Here is a 13,432-nt window from a genome sequence, read left to right as displayed (position 1 = left end):
CACTTTTTAAAGAATCTTATATCCGTTGGAGGATCTCTAGTTAAAACTGCTAGGTTTTGATGCTCAATTCCAATTTTTCTTTTTGCTGAAATCCGATTTTTTTTGTGTTTGGTTCATTCTACCAATTAAATGAAAGTGTTTCAGCACAACTTTCTTCAGTCAAAGTTTACGTCTGGATTTCATGTGTCTGACTTCTTCTGGTGCAGAATTAGAACAAATGTCTCGCATCGATGACATAAAAGTCAGATAAAGTGCGACGAGACTGTTGTGACCGCAGACGCTTTGAAAACTTAAAAACAACAGGATGCGTATCAGATTTAGCATCATATATGGAAGTGACACAAGTCGATTTTTGGGGGGATGGAAAGAGTTTTAAAAGATTTGAATTTGGCCACTTAGGTTTCTATTAAAAAGTCGGATGTGGGCTGCATTTATCTGCTAGATGAATGTAACCGTAAAGTGTTCACATTGCTGATTTTTTTTGACGGTGTGGCCCTGTGTTTTGATGGTGGCCAAAAAAAGAGGCTCGCCCTGGGCACCATTCATGCAAGGACCGCCACTGCCAAACACTAATGACCAGACCAGAAAGGTCTGATACCTTCTGATATTTGGCAAAAAGTGTCTCACTAAAAATTGTACTTCTCCATTTCATCTAAGTGTCTTGAAAACAATCATATAAATCTGACAGAGATAAAAACCAAACAGCAGCAAACCAGCAGCTTTCTAACAGGTAGCTGTCCTCGCTCTGTAATTGGTCTAAAACGCCCCCCTACAGCCCCCCTTCCTCTACCCCCAGCAGAGATCATGGCCCCACATGAGGGAGCCTGGGCTGCAGTCGGCGGCGCGGCTCAGAGTGCCTCCTCCTCGCCGCGTCCCGGCTCGCATCCCCGGCGCTGCCGCCAGGATCGATCATGCTTTATCTCGGGATGTTTTCCACGGCCGGTCCCCACGATGCCGCCTGACGCGGATGCATGAGTGTGTGGCAAACTGATTCAGACCGCAGCAGATGTGAGATGCTCTTGCCTTCGCCATGGCCAAAGGTCCGTTTCCATGGGGGGTCCTCAGAAAACCTCTGTACGTCCAGGTAAGATCTCGCCCCCCCCCCCCCCCCCCCGCCCTCTATCCCCTTACCACACACACACACACACACACACACACCTCTCTCTCTGTTCTGATTCCGCTCACTGCATGAACAGCAGTGCGCGCGCTCAGCCGGGCTGTTACGTGTAGAGAAAAGACATGAGGATGCAGCTGATCGCAGGTTCACGCGTGGCGTGTTCGCCCGTCACATTTTGATTCTGAATCGTTGCGAATCTGCAGAATCATCTGAAGGTTTTCTCCGAATGACTCACTTGATGCTCGGCAGGGATCAGCAGTCTTCCTGAGCCCGCGGTTGCCGTAGCAACCACTTCCATGGTGCAGCTGGTACATCACACGTTCAAACCGGGCGGCTCTGAAGGCAGCAAAAGTTTTAAAATCACAATACAGGTCAAGCTCTTTACACGCATCTGTTGCCAAACCTGGCCGAGAGATGAGTACAGTATCGTCCAAGAAATTACATGATTTATGGCGGCAGCATAATCGCACTCTGATTTATTTTATTTTATTTCATTTTTTGGACGCCAAACAGAGGCGTCCAACATGAGTGTTAAACTGCTTGGAAAGCATCTTGAGGACATTCAGAGGAGTTAGCCACTCAAATACAGCATTTCAATCCAAAGTAAAAGCTCAGAGAAGGATACCAATATTCAGATTCAGCCTACTGTAACTGGTTTGCTTATTTTCTTTTTTTTTTTTTCCTGGTTAAATACGTTCAGCTGAAGCCACTTGTTTTTTCCCCTAATTTAGGCAGATTCATCTCACCTCTTATCTGCGCGCACTCACACACGCCCGTATGGAAATGCGCAATATATCGCGATATATCGCGATGTATCCCGCTGCTCTTACTGGAGTGAAAATTCTCAATATTCTACCCGCTGTGAGTAACTTCATTGAAAGAAGAAAACATAAAAGATGCACGAGATACAGACACACTTACAGTTTCAGTTGAAGTAAGATTTTATTAGAAAAACAAAACCTTTTTATAATTTGGAAGATATTTTGTATTCGTGTTGTTTATTTGCATTTTAAAATATCAGGACATACGCTTGCATTTTTGTCATTTTTAAATATGAAATAAGATGTTCTGATCAGTTTTTCATTATCTTTGAACTAGATTTCCTACTATTACTAGAGTATAATTTTGGTACTCTCCTGCTTTCTCTGCGGTCTGTGCAGGTTTTCTAAAAGTGAGACAATTTTTATTTTTTTTTTTAAGGGAAGTTAGGTAGATAGAGTTGCAGGTTTTTAAGCTTCGTCCATATTTTGTTTTTCTTTTGAAATCTCTGCCTTTGTCCATTCAAAAGAGTCGAAAGGTCATCGTTTTCACTTTTAGGAACATCTTCATCCATACAATAAAATGACCCAACATACTGTAAGAACCATGTGCCGATGCAGCCCAGTCAGTAAAATACATAGCATGTGCTTAAAGGACTCATTTGTTGCTCCTGACATGTCTGGGATCAAAGGGTAGGTTAGTAGAGACAAGACTAACTGGAGATACTTTCTGCTCACAGCATTGCCATGATAACTTTTTGAAGGCACTTGGATGATACAAGTTACAGCAATATTTAAATGCCCTATGGCATAAAAAAGGCATTTTTGAATTTTAATTTGTTTGAATTTATTTTGGAGAACTAAAAACTGGTCCATCAGGGATTTTGTTTAAAAATATTACCTCATAAAGCTGCACTGTGCGACTTTTATAAAGATTATTTTTTTATACATATTTGTTTAAACTGTCACTATATTGTGACAGTTTGGCATGAGACAGACAATCTATAAAAAACAACTGATCTCCTCTGCAGTCTCCCAGGGCTATCTAGAAGCAACCAATCAGAGCCTGGAGGCGGGTCTTAGTGCTGTCAATCATACAGAGAGCAAGCTGCAGCTAGCAGAGCCTGTAATGACAGCTAAGGGTAGTTAGCATGGTCACTGATGACGGCGGATAAACGGTTTTTCCTGTAACAGTAAGTTGTTTCTCCACCATTAGTGTGTTTGGCAGCGAGTGAACAAAGTTGAGTGACAGCGCTAAGCCCCTCCTCCTGGCTCTGATTGGTTGTTTTTGACCTGGCGTGGTGCATTTCTTCCATCCATCCATCCATCCATTTTCAGACATCTTTTCCTGGGATTCCAGTAATCTATGAACTGAAACCATGCTGAACATTTTCATTCAGATCCACCCAAAGCCAGAGTGAAGCATCTTGAGGACATTCAGAGGAGTTAGCCACTCAAATACAGCATTTCAATCCAAAGTAAAAGCTCAGAGAAGGATACCGATATTCAGATTCAGCCTACTGTAACTGGTTTGCTTATTTTCTTCTTTTTTTTTCCTGGTTAAATACGTTCAGCTGAAGCCACTTGTTTTTTCCCTAATTTAGGCAGATTCATCTCACCTCTTGTCTGCACGCACTCACACAGTCTGCGCGCACTCACACACACACACACGCGCACGCCCACACACACACGAATGTTAGAGACAAAAAAGTGTCAGGACCAGTTAAAAGAAGGAAGAGAGAGGCGCTCTGCAGGGACCGCTCCGAGCGCCGCTCCGTTTTCTAGGCCACCGCAGCCTTCCAGTGGCAGCTCAGGAGGTGTCGTCCAGGGACCCTCTGAAGGGAAACGATTTCCACCAAAAATACAAACAAACTGACTGCGACGTTGCTCCTGTTCCGTCTTTAGATGAAACACTCTGATTTAAATCATACTGTGATTTAGATCGTGTAATTTAACCTTTTCCTCGCAGTAAGGAGATGCTTCAAACACAGCTTCTGGGAAAGTGGCGGTGTCAAAAAGAAAAACCGAAAACAGATTCTGGTTTGTTTTAGCGTCAGAATATGAGTGAACACACGTCATCACGAAGCTTTTAGAGATTTTGTTTGCTGAATTTGAAACAGGTGAAGGTATTACTAAAATAGCTGGGGATTATTTCAATAATTGAAAATAAAAACAAAACTAACTGACAAGTAAGTTTTGTTTTATATCATACTATTCGGCATGATATAGGAGTTTGTTTTAAGCCAATAATTCTTTAGGATTGTTGAAAAAATGACCAGTTCCACTGGTTGATTTTTCACTTATGGGAAAAGTGTCTTGTTATAAGTGAAGAAAGTCTTCCTGTAGAACTAGTGCTTTAAAAAAAATCAATATTAAGAAATTAGTGACTTACAGAAGCTCCTGTATCTTATTGAAAAGTTACTTATATGTTAGTTTTGTCTTTTTTTGAGTGTGGTAAGATGTTTGTTCTACACAAAAATTCTTTGCAGTGAATCTCCTGTGAGCTTTGAGGCCACACATAACTGAAAATATATACATTTAAAGTTACCCATCAAGCCTGGATCTTTGTGGTCAGAGCTGAGGAAGTGTCCAGTCAGCAGGGTTTGTGTTATAAAGAACAGTTTCCCCATCAGAGTGTGAGAGAGGAGCAGAGGAAGGCGGTCCTTTCCCAGACGTTTCACCTGGCTCACGCTTCTTGTTGCATAATTTACGACGGTTGTCTAATCTGTCGGTAATATTTGACAAAATGTCTCCTCGAAGCCTCTCCGTCTTTTGTTTCCAAGCCTCCTCTCATCTGCACAGCTGCCCATTAAACAGCAACCTCTGAGGGGAAGCTTTATAATCATACATAATGGATGAATGGTGGGCAAGCTGCAAAAATAAAAAAAAAACAAGCGTTAGGACAGTAATATGTGGCTCGTGATCAGCTTTAATCTCCTCTCTGGCTCAGTAGTTCAGCATCAGGTACAGCATGTCCTCCATTTTTTGCATGCAGTTTATCTGAAGCTTCAGGGCTAGTAAAAAAAATAATAATAATAATAAAAAGAAGCTCTCCGACAAGGTGCTGTGCGTTGGTGTGGAGGAGGGAGATCATCCAGATAAAGACAAGCAGCTTTTCTTTTTCTCTCCCTTCACCCATCTCAGCATATGGTCACAGTCAGTCACTAATTAATAGCTGTCACAGAGGCCACAATCAATATTACCTCATTAGCCATGTTTGTGTAAGTCTCTTCTCTCGCAAAGGGTCAATACAGAATCCCACGGATGGAAATGCATCAGAGAGAGCTGAAATGAAAGCCGCAAAGTATCAATTAGAGGAAGAAGAGCTGTGTGTTTGTTTCCCCCACTGAGGGATATTTCCGTCAGGCTTTTTGCTGCCGATGGTTTCCCACCTACAGAAAAACTGACGCGGGGTTCGGGCAGCGCCCACTCATGTGGCCAGGGCAGTTAAATATCCAGCTGGTGGTCACGGTCAGATTAGTAAGTAAGCCAATCGATACAAAAATAAATAAATAAAAAAGCAGGGGGAGTCTGATGGAGAAGCTTCAAAAACAAAGCGATAACACCGGATTCTTACCTTCATCTAGATCACACCATAAGTTAAAGAGGCTTGTTTTTACACCAGCTGCAATAAATGATGGAATTTACTGTTTAATTGGGTAGAACGTGTGGAAAATGAATGTGTATCAATATTACATGAAAGTTGTTGCAATCCCAGGAACCGCTTAAACAACGTATTTAAAAAAAATAATTTAGTTTATTATCAGTTGAAGTGTAATCACCCACGAATCGGAGATGAGAGTCACTGAAGAATATAAAGAAAATTACTTCTGATAACCAAATGGAAATGGAGAATAATGAATAAAGTTGTTATTCAACTGATTATACAATATTTTGTTGTTTTTTTGCTTTTTTTTTTACATATTTGTTAAAACTATCACTATGCATCAGAGTGCAAAGTGTTATGCATGTTATGAGACAAATAATCTGTGAAAAAAAGGCAAGCTCTTCCATCTGAAGAAGAGCACCGCTCCTGGTCAGAAACAACCAATCAGAGCTGAGACACGCTACACTGCAACAGAGCCTGTCATGAATGCTCATGCCAGTTAGCATAGTGACTAATGGCAACGGTTTTCCTAGTACATTACATTGTTTCGCCACTATTAGCGTTTTAGCAGCACCTATACAAGCATGATTGACAGCACTAAGGCCCTCCTCCTGGCAATGATTGGTTGCTTTTGACCAGGAACGGCGCATTTCTTCAGACGACAGTCATCTTTCACAGATTATCTGTCTCGTACTTTACCGTCACGGTGACAGTTTTAACTAATATGTAAACAACAGATTTCTGTAGAAAGCCTTGTAACATCATAAAATCACCAATTATCAAACAAGCAATAAACATTCGATTTTTAGACTAGATCAAATGCCATCATCAAAATCATCAAGCAAATATACATCAAATGTGTTGATCAATATTCCACTTACTACTAATGAAAAGCAACTCAAACAGGTTGTTTTCTAACCTTGATTTAAAGGAACTCAGTGTTTCGGCAGTTTTGCCGTTTTTTGGAAGTTTGTTCCAGATTAGTGGAGCATAAAAACTGAATGCTGCTTTTCTGTGTTTGATTCTGGTTCTGGTTCTGCTCTGCATCACCAGAACCACAATACCTGAGTGGAAAAGTCTTGGTTGAAGGTACAAAAGACTTGAGATTCTGGAGGAGGTTCTGTTATTAGCCGGATAATGACCCAATAGCCAAAGTCACAAGAAAATGGTTTAGATCAAAGTAATTCATGCCAGAATGGTCCTGTCAAAGTCCAGACCAATGGTAAATCCAGCTGAATACGCTGCTATGGGTTTCAGTGCCATGACTGTACCAAATCTTTTCCTTAAAACTGGATGATCACAGAAGAGTAGAGTGATTAGATGCCACTTCACAGAGGGAAATTGGATTAGCAAGTGACTTACAGAGACTGCTTGAAAGCAGATTTCTTCATTATCTGTAGTGTTAACAGCAGAAAATGGATGCAGGTTCCATTTGGAAAGAGACTCATATAACAGAATAATTTAATCTGTTGTTCTAGTGTTGAAAATGATCACTTTGTTTTTGTTTTTTTTGCTCTTTCTTCTACTAAACTGTCTAAAATCTTTGAAAGGACAAATAGGAAAATGGAACTTGGCTTAAAAGACAAAAACTGCATATTAGAGAAAGGAGAGCAGAATGAAGAGACGGATGACGTGTCAGATATGAAGTGGAAGTGAAATCTGTGGACTGTAGATGGGGGGGAGATCCATCACTGTCATGCAGTGACTGCAGGACTTGTCAACAGATGGAGAGGCAGCGTTGATTTCCTCTAATGTTCTCCATTTGGAGGAATGCCGCTGTGGACCCGGCCAGACTGGAGTCAGAAAGAGAACCAAAAGACAAGATAATGACTCTGGAGTGTCCCACATGTAAACACAACTTTCAGTGAATTATTAAACATCCACTGGGATGAATACACTCCGATTCAGCTCTTCCAGCCTTCACCCAATCATGTCCTCACACACTTTTATCAACTTGTACCTCTTGTACAAGCAGTCTCTTGAAAAAACATTCATATTCCCTGAACTTGTCCACGTTTTGTCACCTGTTATCGACTTTGGCATAAATGTTAATGAACTGTGTCTCAGTGCAGCTCGGTGAGTGTTTCTATTAATATTAATCTGTTTGGATACAAAACTCTGCAGATCGTTTTCATCTACTATTTGATTGTTTCTGTATTGTGAAATGAATCACTTCCTTTGGAGAACCATGACATGCCTTAAAATCCCAGTTCTGATTTACTCACACATTTGTTCTGTTTGACTTTATGACTCTATTTACAGAAGAACTAACAACATTGACAGGAATCCGAAAGGAAGCAGCAACTCCAAATATTCAGACATGTTCCAAAGGAATAAAAAAAGAAAGTCACGTAATTAAACAAAGTGGAACTGAAGTCAAATTTCTTGTTTGTGTGCAAAAATGTGGCAAACAAAGATGATTTATGACTGAATCTCTATGTTCTATAATCAATCCATTGTAGGGGGAAAAAAAAGTTAAACATTTCAACCCCAAAATTATTGAAATCTGTATCAATGATAAATACATGCATTATATTATTGTACACAGAGTGTAAGGAGATGTTGGTTCAGAAATTTTCTACTGCCATCAAGTGGCTGAGAAAAAAAAAGACTATATGTTACCGCCATTTTACTTAGAGGTTCTTAGAAGTCAACATTATGATGGAGAAGCAGAGAATATTTTTTATCAATTTAATAAATATAAATTCTGAACTGTGTGCTCCTGTTTGTTAGGTAAAGTGACAATAAACTCCAAGACAAAAGAAACTGAAATCTTTACGTTAACATTGAGATTGTGCCGCTTATTTGAAAACTGCTGCAGATACAGAATTCTGTGTCCTGGTTGTGAGTTGTGCACATCTTATAATCTTCAAGCTAATGTCAAAGGTCATTGCTTCTTTGGCCAATAGCATGAATACCACTGACCCTATTGTAAAATGTTTAGATTTAAAACCAGTAACAGGCTTCAGAGGAAACAAATGAATAAGTAGTTCATGATTACAACACTGACTTAGGGAAATCAATTAAGCAAGCTAATTATAATTTATTGAAATCCATAATGCACTCTTTGAACTAACAATGAAACAGGAAATGGAACTGTGAGATATTTTGTTTTGAACATTAGCAGTCTCAGTTATTTTTCTGTTTTTCTGATCGATCCTCTTTAGTTTCTGTTCAGCTGCTACGTTTTTCTTTGCTTTACTTATTAAGCGGTCAGGAAGACTAACACCTCCATGATCATTTTTTGCTTCAGCAGGCGATATATATTTAAGGTATTTCCGGCTTCCACATTAGGTAACAAAAACTTCAGATGAACAACAACGTGTATTATATCAGTTATATATATAAAAACGCAATCGACCCTTTTGCATCTACGGTGCGTCACTTCGTCATTCGAGGCGCCATGACGGACGTCGGAAGTGAGGGACGGTAGTGTTGAACAGAGCGACTGGAAATTGTTTTCGCCAGTTTATTCATAGCTTCTGCTTGTTAGAGTCAAGCTAATTTGTCTGTGAACTTAATTCAGGGTTGGGGCTCATAGACGGCGGTATTTAGGAAAGCCTGAAATAGCTAGCTTAGAAACCGACCTCCTGATGGCTTTGTCAAATTGCCGACGTTACCTGATTTCTTACCAATAAGATAAGAAAAAATTCAGCAGGTTTAGGGACATCTGCTGTAGATTTGCGGATGTGTTTGGGATGACTGGCCTGTTGATGACCCAGCTTACAGCCAGCCAGCTTTATCTGTCTGACAGATGGCCTCACATTTCAATGCATTGGTTCATGGTTAGCTCAGTGACTGCAAATGTTCAGTTATTTCATTTTAATCTTTTTAATTTGCTGGGACATTCTGCTCCTTGGAAACCAGTAATAGTTCAAAATATGTTCCCGTTTGTAAATAATCTTTCCCTGTAAGTAGATGTCAATCTCCAGATTGTGTTGATATCCTCCTAGTTTGACATTGAGTTAACACGCACCCTGTATGCTCCACCAACGCAAACTGGTAAAATACCGACTGCAGTAGAGGAGTTAACAACACATGATAACACATGTAATATTCAGTTACAGTTAATAATAAGAGTTAATAACACTTGATAACACATGTAACCTATCTTCATTTTAAAGATCTGATGAGAATCAAACAGAATTGTTTAGGAAGGCAAGGACCAGGCTAAGTGGGAAGAGTAGTTGTCTTGCAATCCAAAAGTTAGTGATTAGGCTCCAGTTTTCCTCCCTACCTCATCCTGATGTGCCTCTGGGTTGCCTGTCAATCGCTGTATGAATGTGCTCTAGTACCAGTAGTAATTATGTAAATTTAACCCATTTAACTAGAATAGATTTTGAAGGTAATAATCAAAGTAACAGCGGTTTAAATCTTTGAAACTTGTCTCCAACAGGCCAGATTCTCCTACCTACACATGAAGTACCTGTTCTTCTCCTGGCTGGCTGTGTTCGTAGGAAGCTGGATCGTGTACGTGCGGTACTCGTCCTATACAGAGCTCTGTCGAGGGCACGACTGCAAAAATTCCATCGTGAGTACTTTCATTCCCTTCATGCACCAATCCAAGCGATCAAACTGACGTGTCTATTAAGATGTAGCTCTATTCGTATTCATCAGTGTGACAAATACAGGAAAGGAGTCATCGATGGCACAGCCTGCAGCAGCCTGTGTGAGAAGGAAACACTTTACCTGGAGAAGTGCTTCACTGCCAAACCTAACAACCAGGTTGGAGGGGAATCGATGCCTTTTTCTGCTGTCTGCTTGTTATATAACCAACTGCTCCATAAGCACCATGTTGTTCTTTTCAGGTTTACTCAGGAAACTGGGGAGATTTACAAGGAGTCATTAAGTGCCAGATGGAGGAGGCACCCCATTATGATCTTGGAGGCGAGATGGAGCCTAGAAAAGAGGCTGCTCCCGTTGCTTTCAACAAACCCACAAAGGGAACCTCAGTGGAAAAGTTCAGAGAGATGATAATCAGCCATCTGAAGGTCAGGAAGGCTTTGTTCAAGTCTAGATTCAAAGCCTGGGTATGTTCTAAAGCTTATTCATTTCTCCACAGGCAAAAGTCGGGGATCAAGCCAATCTCGCAGACCTGGCAACCCAGGTATTGTCCTTTACAGATTCCAATAAAGACGGCCATATCTCACTGCCAGAGGCTCGCTCCACCTGGGCCCTGCTGCAGCTCAACGAGTTCCTGTTGGCGCTCGTCCTGCAGGAACGAGATCACACACCCAAGCTGCTCGGCTTCTGTGGAGATCTGTACATGATGGAGAAGGTTCCCTACTCTCCCCTGTACGGCATCAGCCTGCCTTGGATTGTTGAGCTATGGATTCCTGCAGGTCTGCGGCGCAGCATGGAGCAGTGGTTCACCCCCTCGTGGCCCCACAAGGCCAAGATCTCCATTGGCCTGCTAGAACTAGTCGAGGACATTTTCCACGGCACCTACGGAAGCTTCCTCATGTGTGATGTGAGGACTACCACCTTTGGCTACAACGAGCGGTATGACTTTAAGGTCGTTGACGCCCGATACATCATCCCTGAAGCCACCTTCCAGGAAAGAATCAGACAGCAGCGTTGCGACGTAGACGAGGACTGTCTGTATGGGACCGACTGCCTCACTAGCTGCGACCTCACCAAGCATCGCTGCACACCTGAGGTCACCAGGCCAAACTTAGCAAAAGTCTGTGACACCCTTAAGAATTACATCGTAAGAGGAGCACCGTCTGACCTAAGCGATGAGCTTGAGAAACAGCTCTATGCTTGTATGGCACTGAAAGGTTCAGCAGAACAGATGGAGATTGAGCACTCCCTCATTCTGAACAATCTTAAGACTCTACTGTGGAAGAAGATCTCCCATACAAAAGACTCCTAATCAAGACGCCTGGGCATTCTTGCTTCTTTAAAACGGACAATCAGTTTCGTAGTGGAAGCATTCCACTTATATTTAGTATTACCTATATACACAATTTAATTATAAAGCTGTCTGTTCAGTCATTTCAATATCACCTCATGTACTATGTATTCTATAGAGTAAACATCGGACGGTTACCGGTATCAAGTTATATCTCATTACAATAGACTAGCTTAGAAATGGTGATCTGTTTCAGTAATTCAGTTCAAATAGTTTGACTTACTCTATATAGTTCACTGTGGCAGCATCTCAGACTGGTAAAAGGAGTCCAGTTTGAGATGTTTGGGACTTTTTCACATAAAAAATGGGTCCGCTGTGGTCATGAAAGGACAGACACAGTTAGCAACAATACTCAGGTAGGTGTTTAAACAATGGCCATATGGTCTCAAGAGGCACAAAGTATCCCAAGATGTAGTTGCCAAACCATTATACCACCACAACCCTGAACCACTGATGCTTTATGTTGTTACACCAAATTCTGACCCTAGCATATGAACAATGAAGCAAGAATCAGGATTCGTCAGACCAGGCAACGTCTTTCCACTCTGGAGTTGTCTGATTGTGATAGATGTGGTTTTTTTATATGTACTTCTGCTGCTGCATCCATTCTGCTCCAGGGTCTAGTATGTTCCATGATCAGAAACAGTATTCTACATTCTTTGCTTGTTACAAGTGCTTATTTGAGCTACTGTTGCCTGTCGATCATCTTGAGCCAGTCTATCCATTCATGAGGTATTTCCATACACTATTAGCTGTATAAGTTATCTTTTTTGGACCATTCTCTGTAAACTCGAGAGACGGTTGCATATTTCAATCCATGTTTTATTGTTGTCTACAACAAATTCCAACCCCAACATCTTAATCGGCAATTTCTGAAATACTCAAACCAGCCTGTCAGGTACCAGCCTCTGTCTGTGCCACAATCAAACTAACCCTTTTCTGCAGCTCGGATGGAACATCTCGTCTTCACCACGTCTTGATGCCTAAATGTTTGGAGTTTCTGCTATATGATTAGTTTGGGGGTTTCCAACCCTACTCCTTGAGTTCTACAGCCGTTAGATGCATCTGTGCTCCAACACAGCAGAATGAAATGATTGAATTACCTCTTCAGTGTGCCATCAAGTTTGGCAAAGGCCTGATAACAAACTAATCATTTGATTCAGGTGAGTTGGAACAGGTTGGATCTAAAACTGGTACAACTGCAGATCTTGAGGAGTAGGGCTGGAAAGCCCTGGATTAGATGATTCAGCAATTCTGTTAATCAATTCAGCCAGTGTACTCAATAAAGAGGCCGATGATTATCCTTAAAGCTTTTACTTTTTCATTTTCATGATTATGTTACAGCTAATTAAAATCCAAAAAGTCGTTTCTCAGAATGTTAGATTCCAAAAACAAAAAGAACTTTATTATAGTAATATGCACCTGATGAAAAGTATGTACAATATTCACTTAGTTTTTGGGCAGGCTCTGTTTCGCATAAATTTCTGCATCACTGCAACAACGTGGGATGGAGATGATCAGCCTGTTGTTCTGCCAAGGTGTGTTTTGGCTTTATTAGTCTTTAGCCCATGTGGCCTTTTATCTTCCTTGCACTCCATCGATTTTCTGTTGAGTCAGGCCAGTTTGTCAGTACTATGATAACATGGCCATTAAAGCAGGTACTTTAGCAGTGTGGGCAGCTGCCAAGTCCAGCTGGAAAATAAAATCAGCATCTCCATTACATTTGTCAACATCAGGAAGCATGAATGGTCTAAATTTTTCTGTACTAACCTTAAAAGCTAATGGACCAACACTAGTTTATGACGTAGTACCTGAAATCATCAGTGACTGTGAAAACTTTATACTGGTCTGATAGTTTGGATTGTGTGCCTTCACTCCCAAGAGAAACACTACTTTGATTTTCATCTTAAAAGAGGACTTTAGACCACTTGACCATTACTCATTTTTCTCCATAGCCCAAGTTGTCGCAGGTCTGATCCATGTTTGGTGACTTTCTTAGCTGGCAGTTCATACTTTGCAAGTGTGTCCTTGATCTT

The 13,432-nt window shown here is 41.0% G+C and overlaps 1 protein-coding gene across 2 annotated transcripts; it reads left to right on the top strand.

The window, feature by feature from the left end:
- Positions 1 to 802: 802 nt before the first annotated feature.
- LOC102219242 (protein FAM69A) lies at positions 803 to 12,705 on the top strand. Of its 2 annotated transcripts, none has more exons than XM_023340014.1 (5): positions 803 to 1,074; positions 9,879 to 10,013; positions 10,100 to 10,207; positions 10,291 to 10,473; positions 10,545 to 12,705. In XM_023340014.1, the coding sequence occupies exons 1-5, from the start codon at positions 1,051 to 1,053 to the stop codon at positions 11,355 to 11,357; spliced, it is 1,263 nt and encodes a 420-aa protein (XP_023195782.1). In that variant the 5' UTR covers positions 803 to 1,050; the 3' UTR covers positions 11,358 to 12,705. The 2 variants fall into 2 exon arrangements, with proteins under 2 accessions (XP_023195782.1, XP_005806007.1); XM_005805950.2 differs by having other exon boundaries at positions 803 to 1,084.
- Positions 12,706 to 13,432: the final 727 nt, after the last annotated feature.

Source organism: Xiphophorus maculatus, chromosome 9, assembly GCF_002775205.1.
Source record: "Xiphophorus maculatus strain JP 163 A chromosome 9, X_maculatus-5.0-male, whole genome shotgun sequence".
Lineage (NCBI taxonomy): Eukaryota > Metazoa > Chordata > Actinopteri > Cyprinodontiformes > Poeciliidae > Xiphophorus > Xiphophorus maculatus.
The sequence above is the reverse complement of the archived record's forward strand: the minus strand, read 5'-3'. Positions and strand labels throughout refer to the sequence as shown.

Excerpts from the sequence above, each read along its gene's own strand:
- LOC102219242 (XM_005805950.2), top strand. The coding sequence starts at position 1,031 with ATGGCCAAAGGTCCGTTTCCATGGGGGGTCCTCAGAAAACCTCTGTAC. Across the intron at positions 1,085-9,878 it reads GAAAACCTCTGTACGTCCAG|GCCAGATTCTCCTACCTACA; the intron begins GTAAGATCTCGC and ends TGTCTCCAACAG. Across the intron at positions 10,208-10,290 it reads CTGCCAAACCTAACAACCAG|GTTTACTCAGGAAACTGGGG; the intron begins GTTGGAGGGGAA and ends TGTTCTTTTCAG.